Source organism: Hypanus sabinus, chromosome 7 (genome assembly GCF_030144855.1).
Source record: "Hypanus sabinus isolate sHypSab1 chromosome 7, sHypSab1.hap1, whole genome shotgun sequence".
NCBI lineage: Eukaryota > Metazoa > Chordata > Chondrichthyes > Myliobatiformes > Dasyatidae > Hypanus > Hypanus sabinus.
Window position 1 is genome coordinate 2,990,785 of NC_082712.1, and position 13,618 is coordinate 3,004,402.

General features: G+C 49.2%; 1 protein-coding gene across 1 annotated transcript in view; it reads left to right on the forward strand.

The window, feature by feature from the left end:
• LOC132396499 (sperm flagellar protein 2-like) overlaps positions 1 to 9,685 on the forward strand; it is an 85,406-nt gene extending 75,721 nt beyond the window's left edge. The window contains exon 12 of the mRNA XM_059974060.1: positions 9,470 to 9,685. Coding sequence (XP_059830043.1) covers positions 9,470 to 9,670 — 201 coding nt within the window. The 3' untranslated portion in view covers positions 9,671 to 9,685. The remainder of the gene's footprint in view (positions 1 to 9,469) is intronic.
• The last annotated feature ends 3,933 nt before the right edge of the window (positions 9,686 to 13,618 follow it).

Consider the following 13,618-nt stretch of genomic DNA (forward strand, 5'->3'; position numbering starts at 1 on the left):
GGATTGGGGTTACCATCTATAACGCACTCAATTCCTTGGGAGGTCCCACCCTTCCCAGTTCCCCCACTGTACCCATAATGGTTGCATGCACTCACTCTAAAGACACCCTTTGTTTTCCAAAACTACAAAAGTTTATTCACACAAAAATAGATGAAATACAAACATCAAATATATTTATAAGACAGTGAACAAATTCAAATTAAAATCTGTTTTATTACTGTCTATAAAGCAGTCAATTCACTGGGGGCCCACTCTCCCAGGAATTCCCCCTGTGAACCCGTAATGATGGTATACTCCCTCTCCAAGAACACCTGGAAGAGTGGCAGGCAGTTGGCCCAGGCTGAGTCCTCGACTACCCGCTGACCACTGTGAGCAACCTGCCCCCTCTGTACAGGGTACCCATAACCAGGAGTATGGAGGTGAAGTGCAGCCAGAACTTGAGCAACAGCCCCTTCAGATATTCAAACCAAGGCTGCAATCTCTCATGCATCCAGTAGACATGGTACTCTGACTTCTCCCGTCCACAGAAAAGACAGGTGGATGTGAACTTGCTCAGAATCTATTAGCAATACTGCCCTGCCCTTCACCCAACCCCAATGTACAGGGGTAAAACCCTGCATAGAGAGACTTTCACGGGGGGCCTCCTTCATGACAGACCACCATGGCATGTCCAGATATCAGGCAAAAGTGCGCAAGAGCAGCCCATACATCGTGGGATGGCACGGTGGGTATCTCTGCAAAGTGGCTCATCTCCTAAAGGAGATCTCCCGGTTTGGGTCCCACAAACACCTCTAGTGGAGTAGGGGTTGTCTTGGCTGGAGCCACCCTGCACCCCACAACCACTGTGGCAGGATGAGAAACCACCTCCCCTACAACTCTGCCTGCACTGGAAACCTATCCTAAGTCCCAACAGTTCACCAGTCAAGTGTCTCAAACCCTTAGGTGGAGGTAAGTGCTGCTCCACACAAATAGACTTGGCTCCTCTGGCAGGGAGTCCACTCCCTTGCCCTACTGACCCACTAAAAGACGGGAGCACCTTTTCCTGTTGACCCTGGCAGAGGAGGCGACTGACAAAACCCGCTGGCAGTCTTGTATCCCCTGTAGGTCTACAGGATTGGTGATCATAAGGAGGACATCTGAAAACACTACTTTCATCTCTGGCTCACACGAGCCAGACCTGTCAACCACTTCCAAAGAGCGCACAGGAAAGGCTCTGTGCAGACAGAGGATAGTTGCCCTGATGTTGGGCAGCCCAAAACAAAAGGGCACTGTCAAAGATCCATTGAACTTTGTCAGGCACCCCACAGGACCATAAAACAGACATGGGCAACAGTCTGAGTCCAAGCACACACAGAGTCCTGACAGGGTGGTCGTGATTCACTGACAAACATCTGTCCATAAGACATAGGAGCAGAATTAGGCCATTCGGTCCGTCAAGTCTTCTCCTCCATTTCATCATCACCAATCCATTTCCCTCTCAACCCCATTCTCCTGAATTCTTCCGTAACCTTTCACGCCCTGACTAATCAAGAACGTATCCACCACGGTAACCTGTCCACCATACACCTCCATCAGACATTTGGGATTTAGGATAGGGTACCCTGTACCTGCAGAGTACCTCCTGCAGGGGAGGTAGTTTCCCAACCCATCACAGTGAGTGTGGGGCTGGCTCAGGGGTGTGAGATGGTTCCAGCCAAGGCAATGAATTTCACAGATTTATCATCCTTTGACTGAGGAAATTCCTTCTCATCTCTGTTCTAAATTGATGTCCCTCTATTTTGAGGCTGTGCCCTCTGATCCTAGACTTCCCCCACCAATGTAAAAATCCCCTTCACATCCACTCAAAGAAGTGTATATTTATTAACAAAGTTAGTCTAAGTTATACAACCATGAAATTTGTTTCCTTATGAGCAGCCACAAAATAAGAAACCAAAAAGAACCAAATTTTTAAAAATGCTCAGAGAGGAAAAACAAATCATGCAAACAATAAAAGGAAGCAACAGCATTCAGAACAAAACTGAGTCAGAGCATTCAGAGCAACTGGGGCAAGCCCAGAGCTTCAGCCTCAGCTCACTTCACCATGTTACAGGGCAAATCATCAAGAAGCTGACAGACCCAAAACGCAGAGCAGAACAGAGCTCTGAGCCACTTTTGCCTGATATCTGGACATGCCATGGTGGTCTGTCACGGAGCTATGAGCCATCTCAACCTTTCAGCATTCAATAGGTTTCGATGAGATCCCCTCTCATTCTTCTAAATTCCAGCAAGCACAGGACAAGAGTCACCCCTCATTCTTCTGAATTCCAGTAAATACAGAGTTCAAACACTCTTATATGAAAAGCTGTTCAAACCTGGAATCATTTTTGTGAACCTTCTTTGAACCCTCTCCAGTTTCTTCAGCTTTGGCTAGCTTACCTTCATATCTCATATTCCCCCCTCCTTAGTTTTATTCAAGGTGCCTTCTTTTGGTTTTAAATAATTTTCACTCCTCTAACTTTGCACTGATTTTTGCCATATTATATGCCCTCATCTTTCTTTTATGGTGGCTTTGTCTTGCCTTGTCAGTCACAGTTGTGCCATCCTGCCTTCAGAATACTTCCTCTGCTTTGGGATGTATCCATCCTGTGCCTTCCGAATTGCCCCCAGAAACTCCAGCCATTGCTGTTCTGCCGTCATCCTTGCTAGTGTCCTCTTCAAATCAACTTTGGCCAGCTCCTCTCTCATGCCTCTATAATTCCATTTATTCTCCATCTGACTTTAGCTTCTCCCTTTCAAATTGCAGGGTGAATTCAATCGTATTATGATCACTGTTTCTTAAGGGTTTCTTTACCTTAAGCTCTCTAATCAATTCCAGTTCATTATACAACACCCAGTCCAGAATAGCTAATCCCTTAGTAGGCTCAACCACAATCTAATCCAGAAAGTTATCTCAGAGGCATTCCATAAATTCTCTCTCTTGAGATCCAGCATCAGCTTGATTTCACAATCTATCTGCATATTGAAATCTCCTATGAACAAAATGACATTGCCTTTTTGCTGTTCTTTTTCTATCTCCTGCTGTAATTTGTAGGCTACTTTTTGGATACTTGTAAATAACTCCCATCAGGGTCTTCTTACCCTTGCATTTTCTTGACTCCACCTACAAGGATTCTACATCTTCCGATCCCTTGTCACCCCTTTCTAAAGATTTGATTTCATTTGTTCCCAGCAGAGGTACTCCTCCTCTGCTGACCTTTCAATAGATTGTGTATCCTAATTCCCAACTACAATCTCTTCCAGCCATGATTCCGTGATATTCACAATGTCATACCTGGGAATTTAGAACTGTGCTACAAGATCATCTATATTATTCTGCATACTGCATGCATTCAATTATTACACCTTCAGACCTGTATATCACCCTTTTCAATTTTGTCCCCAATTACACTGCAGCCCATCCCACTAACTGCATGTTTGCTCAATTATCTGCCTAACAGTCTCATAATATATGACTTCTGTTTGTAAACCACCATCCCTATCCTCAGCCCTATCATTTCAGTTCCTATTCCATTATCATTTATTTTAAACAGCTCTAGAAAACCTTCCCACAATGATATTGGTCCCCCTTGGGTTGAGGTGTAACCCATCCCTTTTGTATAGGCCATACCTTCTCCAGAAGAGATCCCAATCATCCATAAGTCAGTAACCCTTCCCCTTACACCAGTTCCTCAGACACGCATTCATAGAAACACAGAAAACCTACAGCACAATGCAGGCCCTTCAGCCCACAAAGCTGTGCCGAACATGTCCTTACCTTAGAACTACCTCAACTTACCCATAGCCCTCTATTTTTCTAAGCTCCATGTATCCATCCAGGAGTCTCTCAAAAGACTATCGCTTCCACCCCCCACCACCACTGCTGGCAGCCCATTCCACGCACTCACTACTCTCTGCATAAAAACTTACCCCTGACATCTCCTTTGTACCTACTTACAAACACCTTAAAAATATGCCCTCTTGTGCTCACCAGGCTTTCACCCAGGATCCTGGTGTAGTCAGCACCCAGTATGTCCCAGAAGGTCTGGAGGAATTCCACAGTCAACCCATTGAACCTCAGAGACTTGTCTCCCCATTGCTGGTTAAGGGCGCTGGTCAGTTTGGCCAGTGATGGGGACAGCCTTCTGGAAAGCTACTTCTCACATTGTTTGTCAGTGATTTGGATCATGGAATTGATGATTTTGTGGCAAAGTTTGTGAATGACACAATGATAGGTGGAGGTGTAGGTAGTGCTGAGGAAGCAATGCAATTGCAGCAGGATTTGCGCAAGTTGGAAGAATGGGCAAAAAAGGGGGCAGATAGAATACAGTGTTGGGAAATGTATGATCATACATTTTGGTAAAAGGAACAATAGTGTGGACTAATATCTAAATGGGGAGAAGGTTCAAGCATCAGAGGTGCAGAGGGATTTGGGAGTCCTTGTGTAAGACTCCCAGAAGGTTAATTTACAGGTTCACTCTGTGGTAAAGAAGGCAAATACAATGTTGGCATTTATTTCAATATAAAAGCAAGGAGATAATGCTGAGCCCTTATAAGACACTAGGAATTTAGAAGAATGCAGGGGGATCTCACTGAAAGCTACCGAATGTTGAAAGGACTAGATAGGGTGGATGTGGAGAGGATGTTTCTTATGGTGGGGGTATCCAGAACTGGAGGGCACAGCCTCAAAATTGAGGGGCGACCTTTTAGAACAGATGCGGAGGATTTTCTTTTACCCAGAGAGTAGTGTATCTCCTACAGACTGTGGTGGAGGCCAAGTCTGTGCGATTATTTAAGGTGGAAGTTGATAGTTTCCTGATCAGTCAGGGCATCAAAAGATATGGCAAAAAGGCAGGTGTATGGGGTTGTGGGATCAGCCATGATGGATTGGCAGAGCAGGCTCAAAGGGCTGAATGGCCTTATTCTGCTCCTATGTCTTATGGTCTGATGGTCTCAGGGCTGACCTTTGGTGGATCCTCCCACACCTCCTCACTTGACCAGTCCATCGAGACCAGGGTAAAATGAATAAACTTCCTTAATGATTCTCAGCTGATCTATGATGAAGGAGCCATCCTGAACCAGCAGCTCCACAAGTTGCCAGTGCACACCACTCCATTTCTCCAGAGAGTAAAAGAAGGGTGATGTGTGCCCCAGATCTTGTAACAGCTGGACCTCACAAAAGCATCTCAGGATCCCTTGAGCTGCAGGTCACTGAGCATTTCCTCCTTCTCCTGGTATTTCTGCCAAAAGAGAGATCCCTCATGGTTGAGGTCAGCAGAGACTCCAGGTCCAGCGGCTCTTTCTGGAGCCACTCGATCGGGGACACCTGTTTCTTGCTTAACCTTCAGTGTATTCCTTGCAAGAGTTGGAAGTGAGCTTTGCCTATATCCCACCAGAGCCTCGGGGTGGGGAAATCCCTCTGCTCGCCCCTCCAGGCTTCTCAGATCAGATGAAATGAGACTTGGGATTGGCCATCCTCCAGCAACCGGTTGTTGAAATGCCAGTATATGCAACCTGCCCACATAGACACCCACAAAAACGGCACCGACTGCCAGGAGGCCAACAACACACAGGAGACAAGCACCCTGGAAGTGTACAGACAGTTGAGTCGTAAACTTCCTCCTGTCATCCTACAGAAGGCACAGGAGTCACCAGATGTTGACCAAATCAAAAGATCCAACTGGGGTCCCTTAGTGGCTGCCTTGCCTGAGGACGAGAGCGATCTCTCTCCTCTTGGTACAATTGAACAATTCTCTCCTGAGGACAACCCACTCTCCTCTGTCAATGGAGCCCAACCGCACAGCTACCTTACGAAACAAGCATCAGGCTGGGCTGGGTACATATTAATAAGGTGTACACCATCCAAGCACATGGTGAGATGAGGCAGGTGTCCTGGCTCGAGCTCGTGTACCTTCAGCATCGCTGGCTGGGTGTATGGAGCCAACGGTACTGCCACCTCGCTCGAACTGGAGTTGAGGTGACTCATGCAGACCCTCCCCTGCCAATCCAGGAATTCAGTGGATTTGACTCCTGGAATAGTGTGGGTTTCCACACTGCATACCTCCGTTCCCTGAGGACCGAGAGATGAGGGGACCTGGAGTAAGGCTCCCTGCTGCCATTAAGGCTCTCTACTGTCTCCTTTATGATTGTGCTACACCTTCCTGCCAGCACCCAGGCTAGCAGTAGCATACCTCCTTACCCTGTGTCTATGCACCCCTAACAGCTTTCAGGAATTTCCTGAAACAGTGTCACTCCTTCCCAAACACTTCTGAATCATTCGCCTTTTTAAGGATGGTGTAGACAGATCGCACAACCCCGTCCATCAACCTTATGCTGTCAGCACCAAGACTCAGCTGATATCTCCCGAATATCCTCCATGGTAACAGTCTGAGGCTCACTGCTGAGGCTGAGCTTGTCCACCATCTTGGCTTCAAAAGAGTCCTCCTCATCCCCATCACTGCATCCCAGGTCATTCTCATCGTCATTGTCCTATTTGCATATGAATACCCCACTACCAGAAACAACCTCTTCGAGTGACCCCATCACAGGAGTGGCTCCAGCCTCAGAACCACTGCTAGGGGGAGGCCCCATTCCCTCTGGCTCACTGACAACATCCACAGCTTGTTCCTAGTTGCAGGGCAGGGCTGGTCCTCTGATCACTGCTGCTGCTTTTGACTGTGCCTCTGACCCCCAGTAGGGGCATCCCATTGGCCTTTTCAAAGACCAGAAGAAGGGCTTGAGCCCAGGTTGCCTTGATCAGCCACCCCTGCCAGAGGCAATGCATGGAGGAATTGTGACTTCCCCACCTATCATGACCCTGGCACGCCACTCCTTCTGTGAGGATGGTGACCTAGGAGTACTGTCACCACAGGTGAACCCCCCAATGCCTCAAGTAACCCCCATTCACCAGTGTCAACCCCCCTCCCCCCAGCAGACATACACTCTGAGCACTCCACCTGAGGGCAGGTCACCCTCCTTGGACAACCCATCAAGCGGCAAGCAAACACGAGGGAATCTGCAGATGCTGGAAATTCAAACAACACACACAAAATGCTGGTGGAACATAGCAGGCCAGGCAGCATCTACAAGGAGAAGCGCTGTCGTCGTTTCAGGCCGAGACCCTTCGTCAGGACTAACTGAAGGGAAAGATATTAAGAGATTTGAAAGTAGAAGGAGGAGGGGAAAATGTGAAATGATAGGAGACCGGAGGGGGTGGGGTGAAGCTGAGACCCGGAAAGGTGATTGGCAAAAGGGATACAGAGCTGGAGAAGGGAAAGGATCATGGGACAAGTGTCGCCTCACCTGGTAGGACTGTCTGGGGCCCTGAATGGTGGTGAGGGAGGAAGTGTAAGGACAGGTATAGAACTTGTTCTGCTTACGAGGATAAGTGCTGGGAGGGAGATCAGTGGGAAGGGATGGGGGGGATGAATGGACAAGGGAGTTGCGTAGGGAGCGATCCCTGTGAAAAGCAGAAAGAGGGGGGAGGGAAAGATGTGCTTGGTATTGGGATCCCATTGGAGGTGGCGAAAGTTATGGAGAATTATATGTTGGACCCGGAGGCTGGTGGGGTGGTAGGTGAGGACAAGGGGAACCCTATCCCGAGTGGGGTGGCAGGCAGATGGAGTGAGAGCAGATGTGCGTGAAATGGGAGAGATGCGTTTGAGAGCAGAGTTAATGGTGGAGGAAGGGAACCCCCTTTGTTTAAAAAAAGAAGACATCTCCTTCGTCCTGGAGTGAAAAGCCTCATCCCAAGAGCAGATGCGGCAGAGATGGAGGATGGCATTTTTGCAGGAGACAGGGTGGGAAGAGGAATAATCCAGGTAGCTGTGAGAGTCTACCTGCAAGGATATTGCTCCCCCTCGAGTTCAGGTGCAACCCATCCAATCTGTACAGGTCCCACCTTCCCCAGAAAAGATCCCAATGGTCCAAAAATCTAAAACCCTGCCCCCTGCACCAACTCCTCAGCCACGCATTCAACTGCCATCTCCTCCAATTCTTACCATCACTATCACATAGTACTGGCAGCAATCCTGAGAATGCCACCCTTGAGGTCCTGTTCTTCAGCCTTCTGCCTAGTTCCCGAAACTCACACTTCAGGACCTCATCCCTCTTCCTGCTTATGTCGCTGGTCCCAACATGTATCACGACTTCTGGTTGCTTCCCTCTCGTACCTGGTCTGAGACATCCCGGACCCTGGCACCCGGGAGGCAACAAACCATGCGGGTTTCCTTCTCACGTCCCCAAAATCTCCTGTCTGCTCCCCTGACTATAGAGTCTCCAATGACGACAACTCTCCTCTTCTCCATCCCACCCTTCTGCACCACAGGGTCAGACTCAGTGCCGGAGGCCCTGCCACCGTGGCTCACACCTAGTCAGTCGTCCTCACCAACAGCATCCAGGACGGTGAACTTATTCAGGGGAATGGCTACTGTTGACTGTACTCGTTTCCTAGATGCTGCCTGTCTTGCTAAGTTCCTCCAGCATTTTATGTGTGTTGCTCAGATTTCCAGCATCTGCTGATTTTCTCTTGTTTTGGAAAGGAAACTGTTACATTCCTCAGCTGAGATGACACTCCACACTTCCAGAGTCTTCTGGCAGTCTCCAAAACCGTTTTTTGGTGATTTCGCTGCAGATTTTCAACTTTAAGAGAGAGAACTCCAACAGTGTGAGGCCCTCTCAGTACACCCCTCGCACAGTGTGAATCTCCCTCAGTACCTCCCCTCCCACAGTGTGACCCTCCCTCAGTACCTCCCCTCCCACAGTGTGAATCTCCCTCAGTACCTCCCCTCCCACAGTGTGACCCTCCCTCAGTACCTCCCCTCCCACAGTGTGACCCTCCCTCAGTACCTCCCCTCCCACTGTGACCCTCCCTCAGTACCACCCTCCCACAGTGTGACCCTCCCTCAGTACCACCCCTCCCTCAGTACCACCTTCCCACAGTGTGACCCTCCCTCAGTACCACTCCTCCCTCGGTACCACTTTCCCACAGTGTGACCCTCCCTCAGTACCAACCTCCCTCAGTACCACCCTCCCACAGTGTGACCCTCCCTCAGTACCACCCTCCCTCAGTACCACCCCTCCCACAGTGTGACCCTCCCTCAGTACCACCCCTCCCACTGTGACCATCCCTCAGTACCACCCCTCCCACTGTGACCATCCCTCAGTACCACCCCTCCCACTGTGACCATCCCTCAGTACCACCCTCCCACAGTGTGACCCTCCCTCAGTACCACCCCTCCCACTGTGTGACCCTCCCTCAGTACCACCCCTCCCACTGTGACCATCCCTCAGTACCACCCTCCCACAGTGAGTCTCCCAGTTGCATCCACTCTGGTGGCAATATGTTGCAACCCAGGCTGAGTGAATACCGAGTCACGAGGAATGTCCAATGCTGACGGATGGGCCACACCAAACGAAGGGGAATTCATTTCTACGTCCTGTTCATCTATGGCAGGTGGAGGTGGATCGTTTCCAGGATACTTCCCGATTCCTGCAGGATTACTACAAAGGGATGGAGGGGAAGATCCCTCTGGACAGCAGCAAAGAGTTTGCACGGATACCACTGATTAATGTGGCTGATGTACAGTTACCCATCTTGGGAGACCCGGATATAGTGAGGTATGATGTGGGTGGGCTGGAGGTCTCCCTGCACTAACAGAAGGCAGATGGATGTCCTGTAATACTGCTGGGTGGGGCTTTCGTTCATTGTCCATTTCAGCTGCACTGCAGGTGCGGCTGAGCCTTTGGTGAAGGGGTTCCCATAGCGCTGTTGCAATTGGAGAATAAGACAATGTGCCAGCGGAGTTTACTTCACAGGCATCCTGATGAACCACTGTCCTTGCTGCAGCTGTGATGACCTTTTTCAGAAGCATTAATCAGTTCGTTTGTGAATGCATCAGATGTTGAGGTACAGACACAAAAACTACTGTCCATCCCACCTTCTGCCTAATTTAACCCATCAGATTTGGATACAATAAATTTCAGAGAGAGTGTGTTATGTACCATGCGGAATTCACAAACCAGAAACACCCTGATTGATTCCATCCTCGGACTCACATTTGACTCCCTGGTAATCTTTCTCTCAAATACTTAGAACTTTGTTACTTGTGTGACCTCAGAACATAGAATAGTACAGCACAGTACAGGCCCTTCGGCCCACAATGTTGTGCCAACCCTTAAACCCTGCCTCCCACATAATCCTCCCCCCACCTTAAATTCCTCCATATACCTGTCTAGTAGTCTCTTAAACTTCACTAGTGTATCTGCCTCCACCACTGACTCAGGCAGTGTATTCCACACACCAACCACTCTCTGAATGAAAAACCTTCCTCTAATATCCCCCTTGAACTTCCCTCCCCTTACCTTAAAGCCATGTCCTCTTGTACTGAGCAGTGGTGCCCTGGGGAAGAGGCGCTGGCTGTCCACTCTGTCTATTCCTCTTAATATCATGTACAACGCTATCATGTCTCCTTTTATCCTCCTTCTCTCCAAAGAGTAAAGCCCTAGCTCCCTTAATCTCTGATCATAATGCATACTCTCCAAACGAGGCAGCATCCTGGTAAATCTCCGCTGTACCCGTTCCAATGCTTCCACATCCTTCCTATAGTGAACCGACCAGAACTAGACACAGTACTCCCAAGTGTGTACTAACCAGATTTTTATAGAGCTGCATCATTACCCCGTGACTCTTAAACTCTATCCCTCGACTTTCTACTCTGGTGTGGGTCAGTCAGTGTTTAGGTGTGGGTGTGGGTCAGTCAGACTTCAGGTGTAGGTTTGGGTCAGTCAGTGTTTAGGTGTGGGTTTGGGTCAGTCAGTGTTTAGGTGTGGGTGTGTGTCAGTCAGTGTTTAGGTGTGGGTTTGGGTCAGTCAGTGTTTAGGTGTGGGTTTGGGTCAGTCAGTGTTTAGGTGTGGGTCAGTCAGTCTTCAGGTGTAGGTTTGGGTCAGTCAGTGTTTAGGTGTGGGTTTGGGTCAGTCAGTGTTTAGGTGTGGGTGTGTGTCAGTCAGTGTTTAGGTGTGGTGTTGGTCAGTCAGTGTTTAGGTGTGGTGTGGGTCAGTCAGTGTTTAGGTGTGTGTTTGGGTCAGTCAGTGTTTAGGTGTGGGTTTGGGTCAGTCAGTGGTTAGGTGTGGGTTTGGGTCACTCAGTGGTTAGGTGTGGGTTTGGGTCAGTCAGTGTTTTGGTGTGGATGTTGGTCAGTCAGTGTTTAGGTGTGGGTTTGGGTCAGTTAGTGTTTAAGTGTGGGTGTGTGTCAGTTAGTGTTTAGGTGTGGGATTGGGTCAGTCAGTGTTTAGGTGTGGGTTTGGGTCAGTCAGTGTTTAGGTGTGGGTGTGGGTCAGTCAGTGTTTAGGTGTGTGTTTGGGTCAGTCAGTGTTTAGGTGTGGGTTTGGGTCAGTCAGTGTTTAGGTGTGGGTGTGTGTCAGTCAGTGTTTAGGTGTGGGTTTGGGTCAGTCAGTGTTTAGGTGCGGGTGTGGGTCAGTCAGTCTTAAGGTGTAGGTTTGGGTCAGTCAGTGTTTAGGTGTGGGTTTGGGTCAGTCAGTGTTTAGGTGTGGGTGTGTGTCAGTCAGTGTTTAGGTGTGGGTTTGGGTCAGTCAGTGTTTAGGTGTGGGTGTGGGTCAGTCAGTCTTCAGGTGTAGGTTTGGGTCAGTCAGTGTTTAGGTGTGGGTTTGGGTCAGTCAGTGTTTAGGTGTGGGTGTGTGTCAGTTAGTGTTTAGATGTGGGATTGGGTCAGTCAGTGTTTAGGTGTGGGTTTGGGTCAGTCAGTGTTTAGGTGTGGGTGTGGGTCAGTAAGTGTTTAGGTGTGTGTTTGGGTCAGTCAGTGTTTAGGTGTGGGATTGGGTCAGTCATTGTTTAGGTGTGGGTGTGGGTCAGTCTGTGTTTAGGTGTGGGTTTGGGTCAGTCAGTGTTTAGGTGTGGGTTTGGGTCAGTCAGTGTTTAGGTGTGGTGTGGGTCAGTCAGTGTTTAGGTGTGGGTTTGGGTCAGTCCGTGTTTAGGTGTGGGTTTGGGTCAGTCAGTGTTTAGATGTGGGTTAGGGTCAGTCAGTGGTTAGGTGTGGTGTGGGTCAGTCAGTGTTTAGGTGTGGTGTGAGTCAGTCAGTGTTTAGGTGTGGGTTTGGGTCAGTCAGTGGTTAGGTGTGGGTGTGTGTCAGTCAGTGTTTAGGTGTGGTGTGGGTCAGTCAGTGTTTAGGTGTGGGTGTGGGTCAGTCAGTGTTTAGGTGCGGGTGTGTGTCAGTCAGTGTTTAGGTGTGTGGGTCAGTCAGTGTTTAGGTGTGGTGTGAGTCAGTCAATGGTTAGGTGTGGGTTTGGGTCAGTCAGTGTTAAGGTGTGGGTTTGGGTCAGTCAGTATTTAGGTGTGGGTGTGTGTCAGTCAGTGGTTAGGTATGGTGTGAGTCAGTCAGTGTTTAGGTGTGGGTGTGGGTCAGTCAGTGTTTAGGTGCGGGTGTGTGTCAGTCAGTGTTTAGGTGTGTGGGTCAGTCAGTGTTTAGGTGTGGTGTGAGTCAGTCAATGGTTAGGTGTGGGTTTCGGTCAGTCAGTGTTTAGGTGTGGGTTTGGGTCAGTCAGTGTTTACGTGTGTGTTTGGGTCAGTCAGTGTTTAGGTGTGGGTTTGGGTCAGTCAGTGTTTAGGTTTGGGTGTGGGTCAGTCCGTGTTTAGGTGTGGGTTTGGGTCAGTCAGTGTTTAGATGTGGGTTAGGGTCAGTCAGTGGTTAGGTGTGGTGTGGGTCAGTCAGTGGTTAGGTGTAGGTGTGGGTGTGGGTCAGTCAGTGTTTAGGTGTGGGTTTGGGTCAGTCAGTGTTTAGGTGTGGTGTGGGTCAGTCACTGGTTAGGTGTGGGTGTGGGTCAGTCAGTGTTTAGGTGTGGGTTTGGGTCAGTCAGTGTTTAGGTGTGGGGTTGGGTCAGTCACTGGTTAGGTGTGGGTGTGGGTCAGTCAGTGTTTAGGTGTGGGTTTGGGTCAGTCAGTATTTAGGTGTGGGTTTGGGTCAGACAGTGTTTAGGTGTGGGATTTCGTCAGTCACTGTTTAGGTGTGGGTTTGGGTCAGTCAGTGGTTAGGTGTGGTGTGTGTGAGTCAGTGGTTAGGTGTGGTGTGGGTCAGTCTGTGTTTAGGTGTGGTGTGGGTCAGTCAGTGTTTAGGTGTGGGTTTGGGTCAGTCAGTGTTTAGGTGTGGTGTGGGTCAGTCAGTGTTTAGGTGTGTGTGTGGGTCAGTCAGTGTTTAGGTGTGGTGTGTGTCAGTCAGTGTTTAGGTGTGGATGTGGGTCAGTCAGTGTTTAGGTGTGGGTGTGTGTCAGTCAGTGTTTAGGTGTGGGTTTGTGTCAGTCAGTGTTTAGGTGTGGGTGTGTGTCAGTCAGTGTTTAGGTGTGGGTGTGTGTCAGTCAGTGGTTAGGTGTGGTGTGGGTCAGTCAGTGGTTGGGTGTGGGTTTGGGTCAGTCAGTGTTTAGGTGTGGGTGTGTGTCAGTCAGTGTTTAGGTGTGGGTTTGTGTCAGTCAGTGTTTAGGTGTGGGTGTGTGTCAGTCAGTGTTTAGGTGTGGGTGTGTGTCAGACACTGTTTAGGTGTGGGATTGTGTCAGTCAGTGTTTAGGTATCGGTGTGTGTCAGACACTGTTTAGGTGT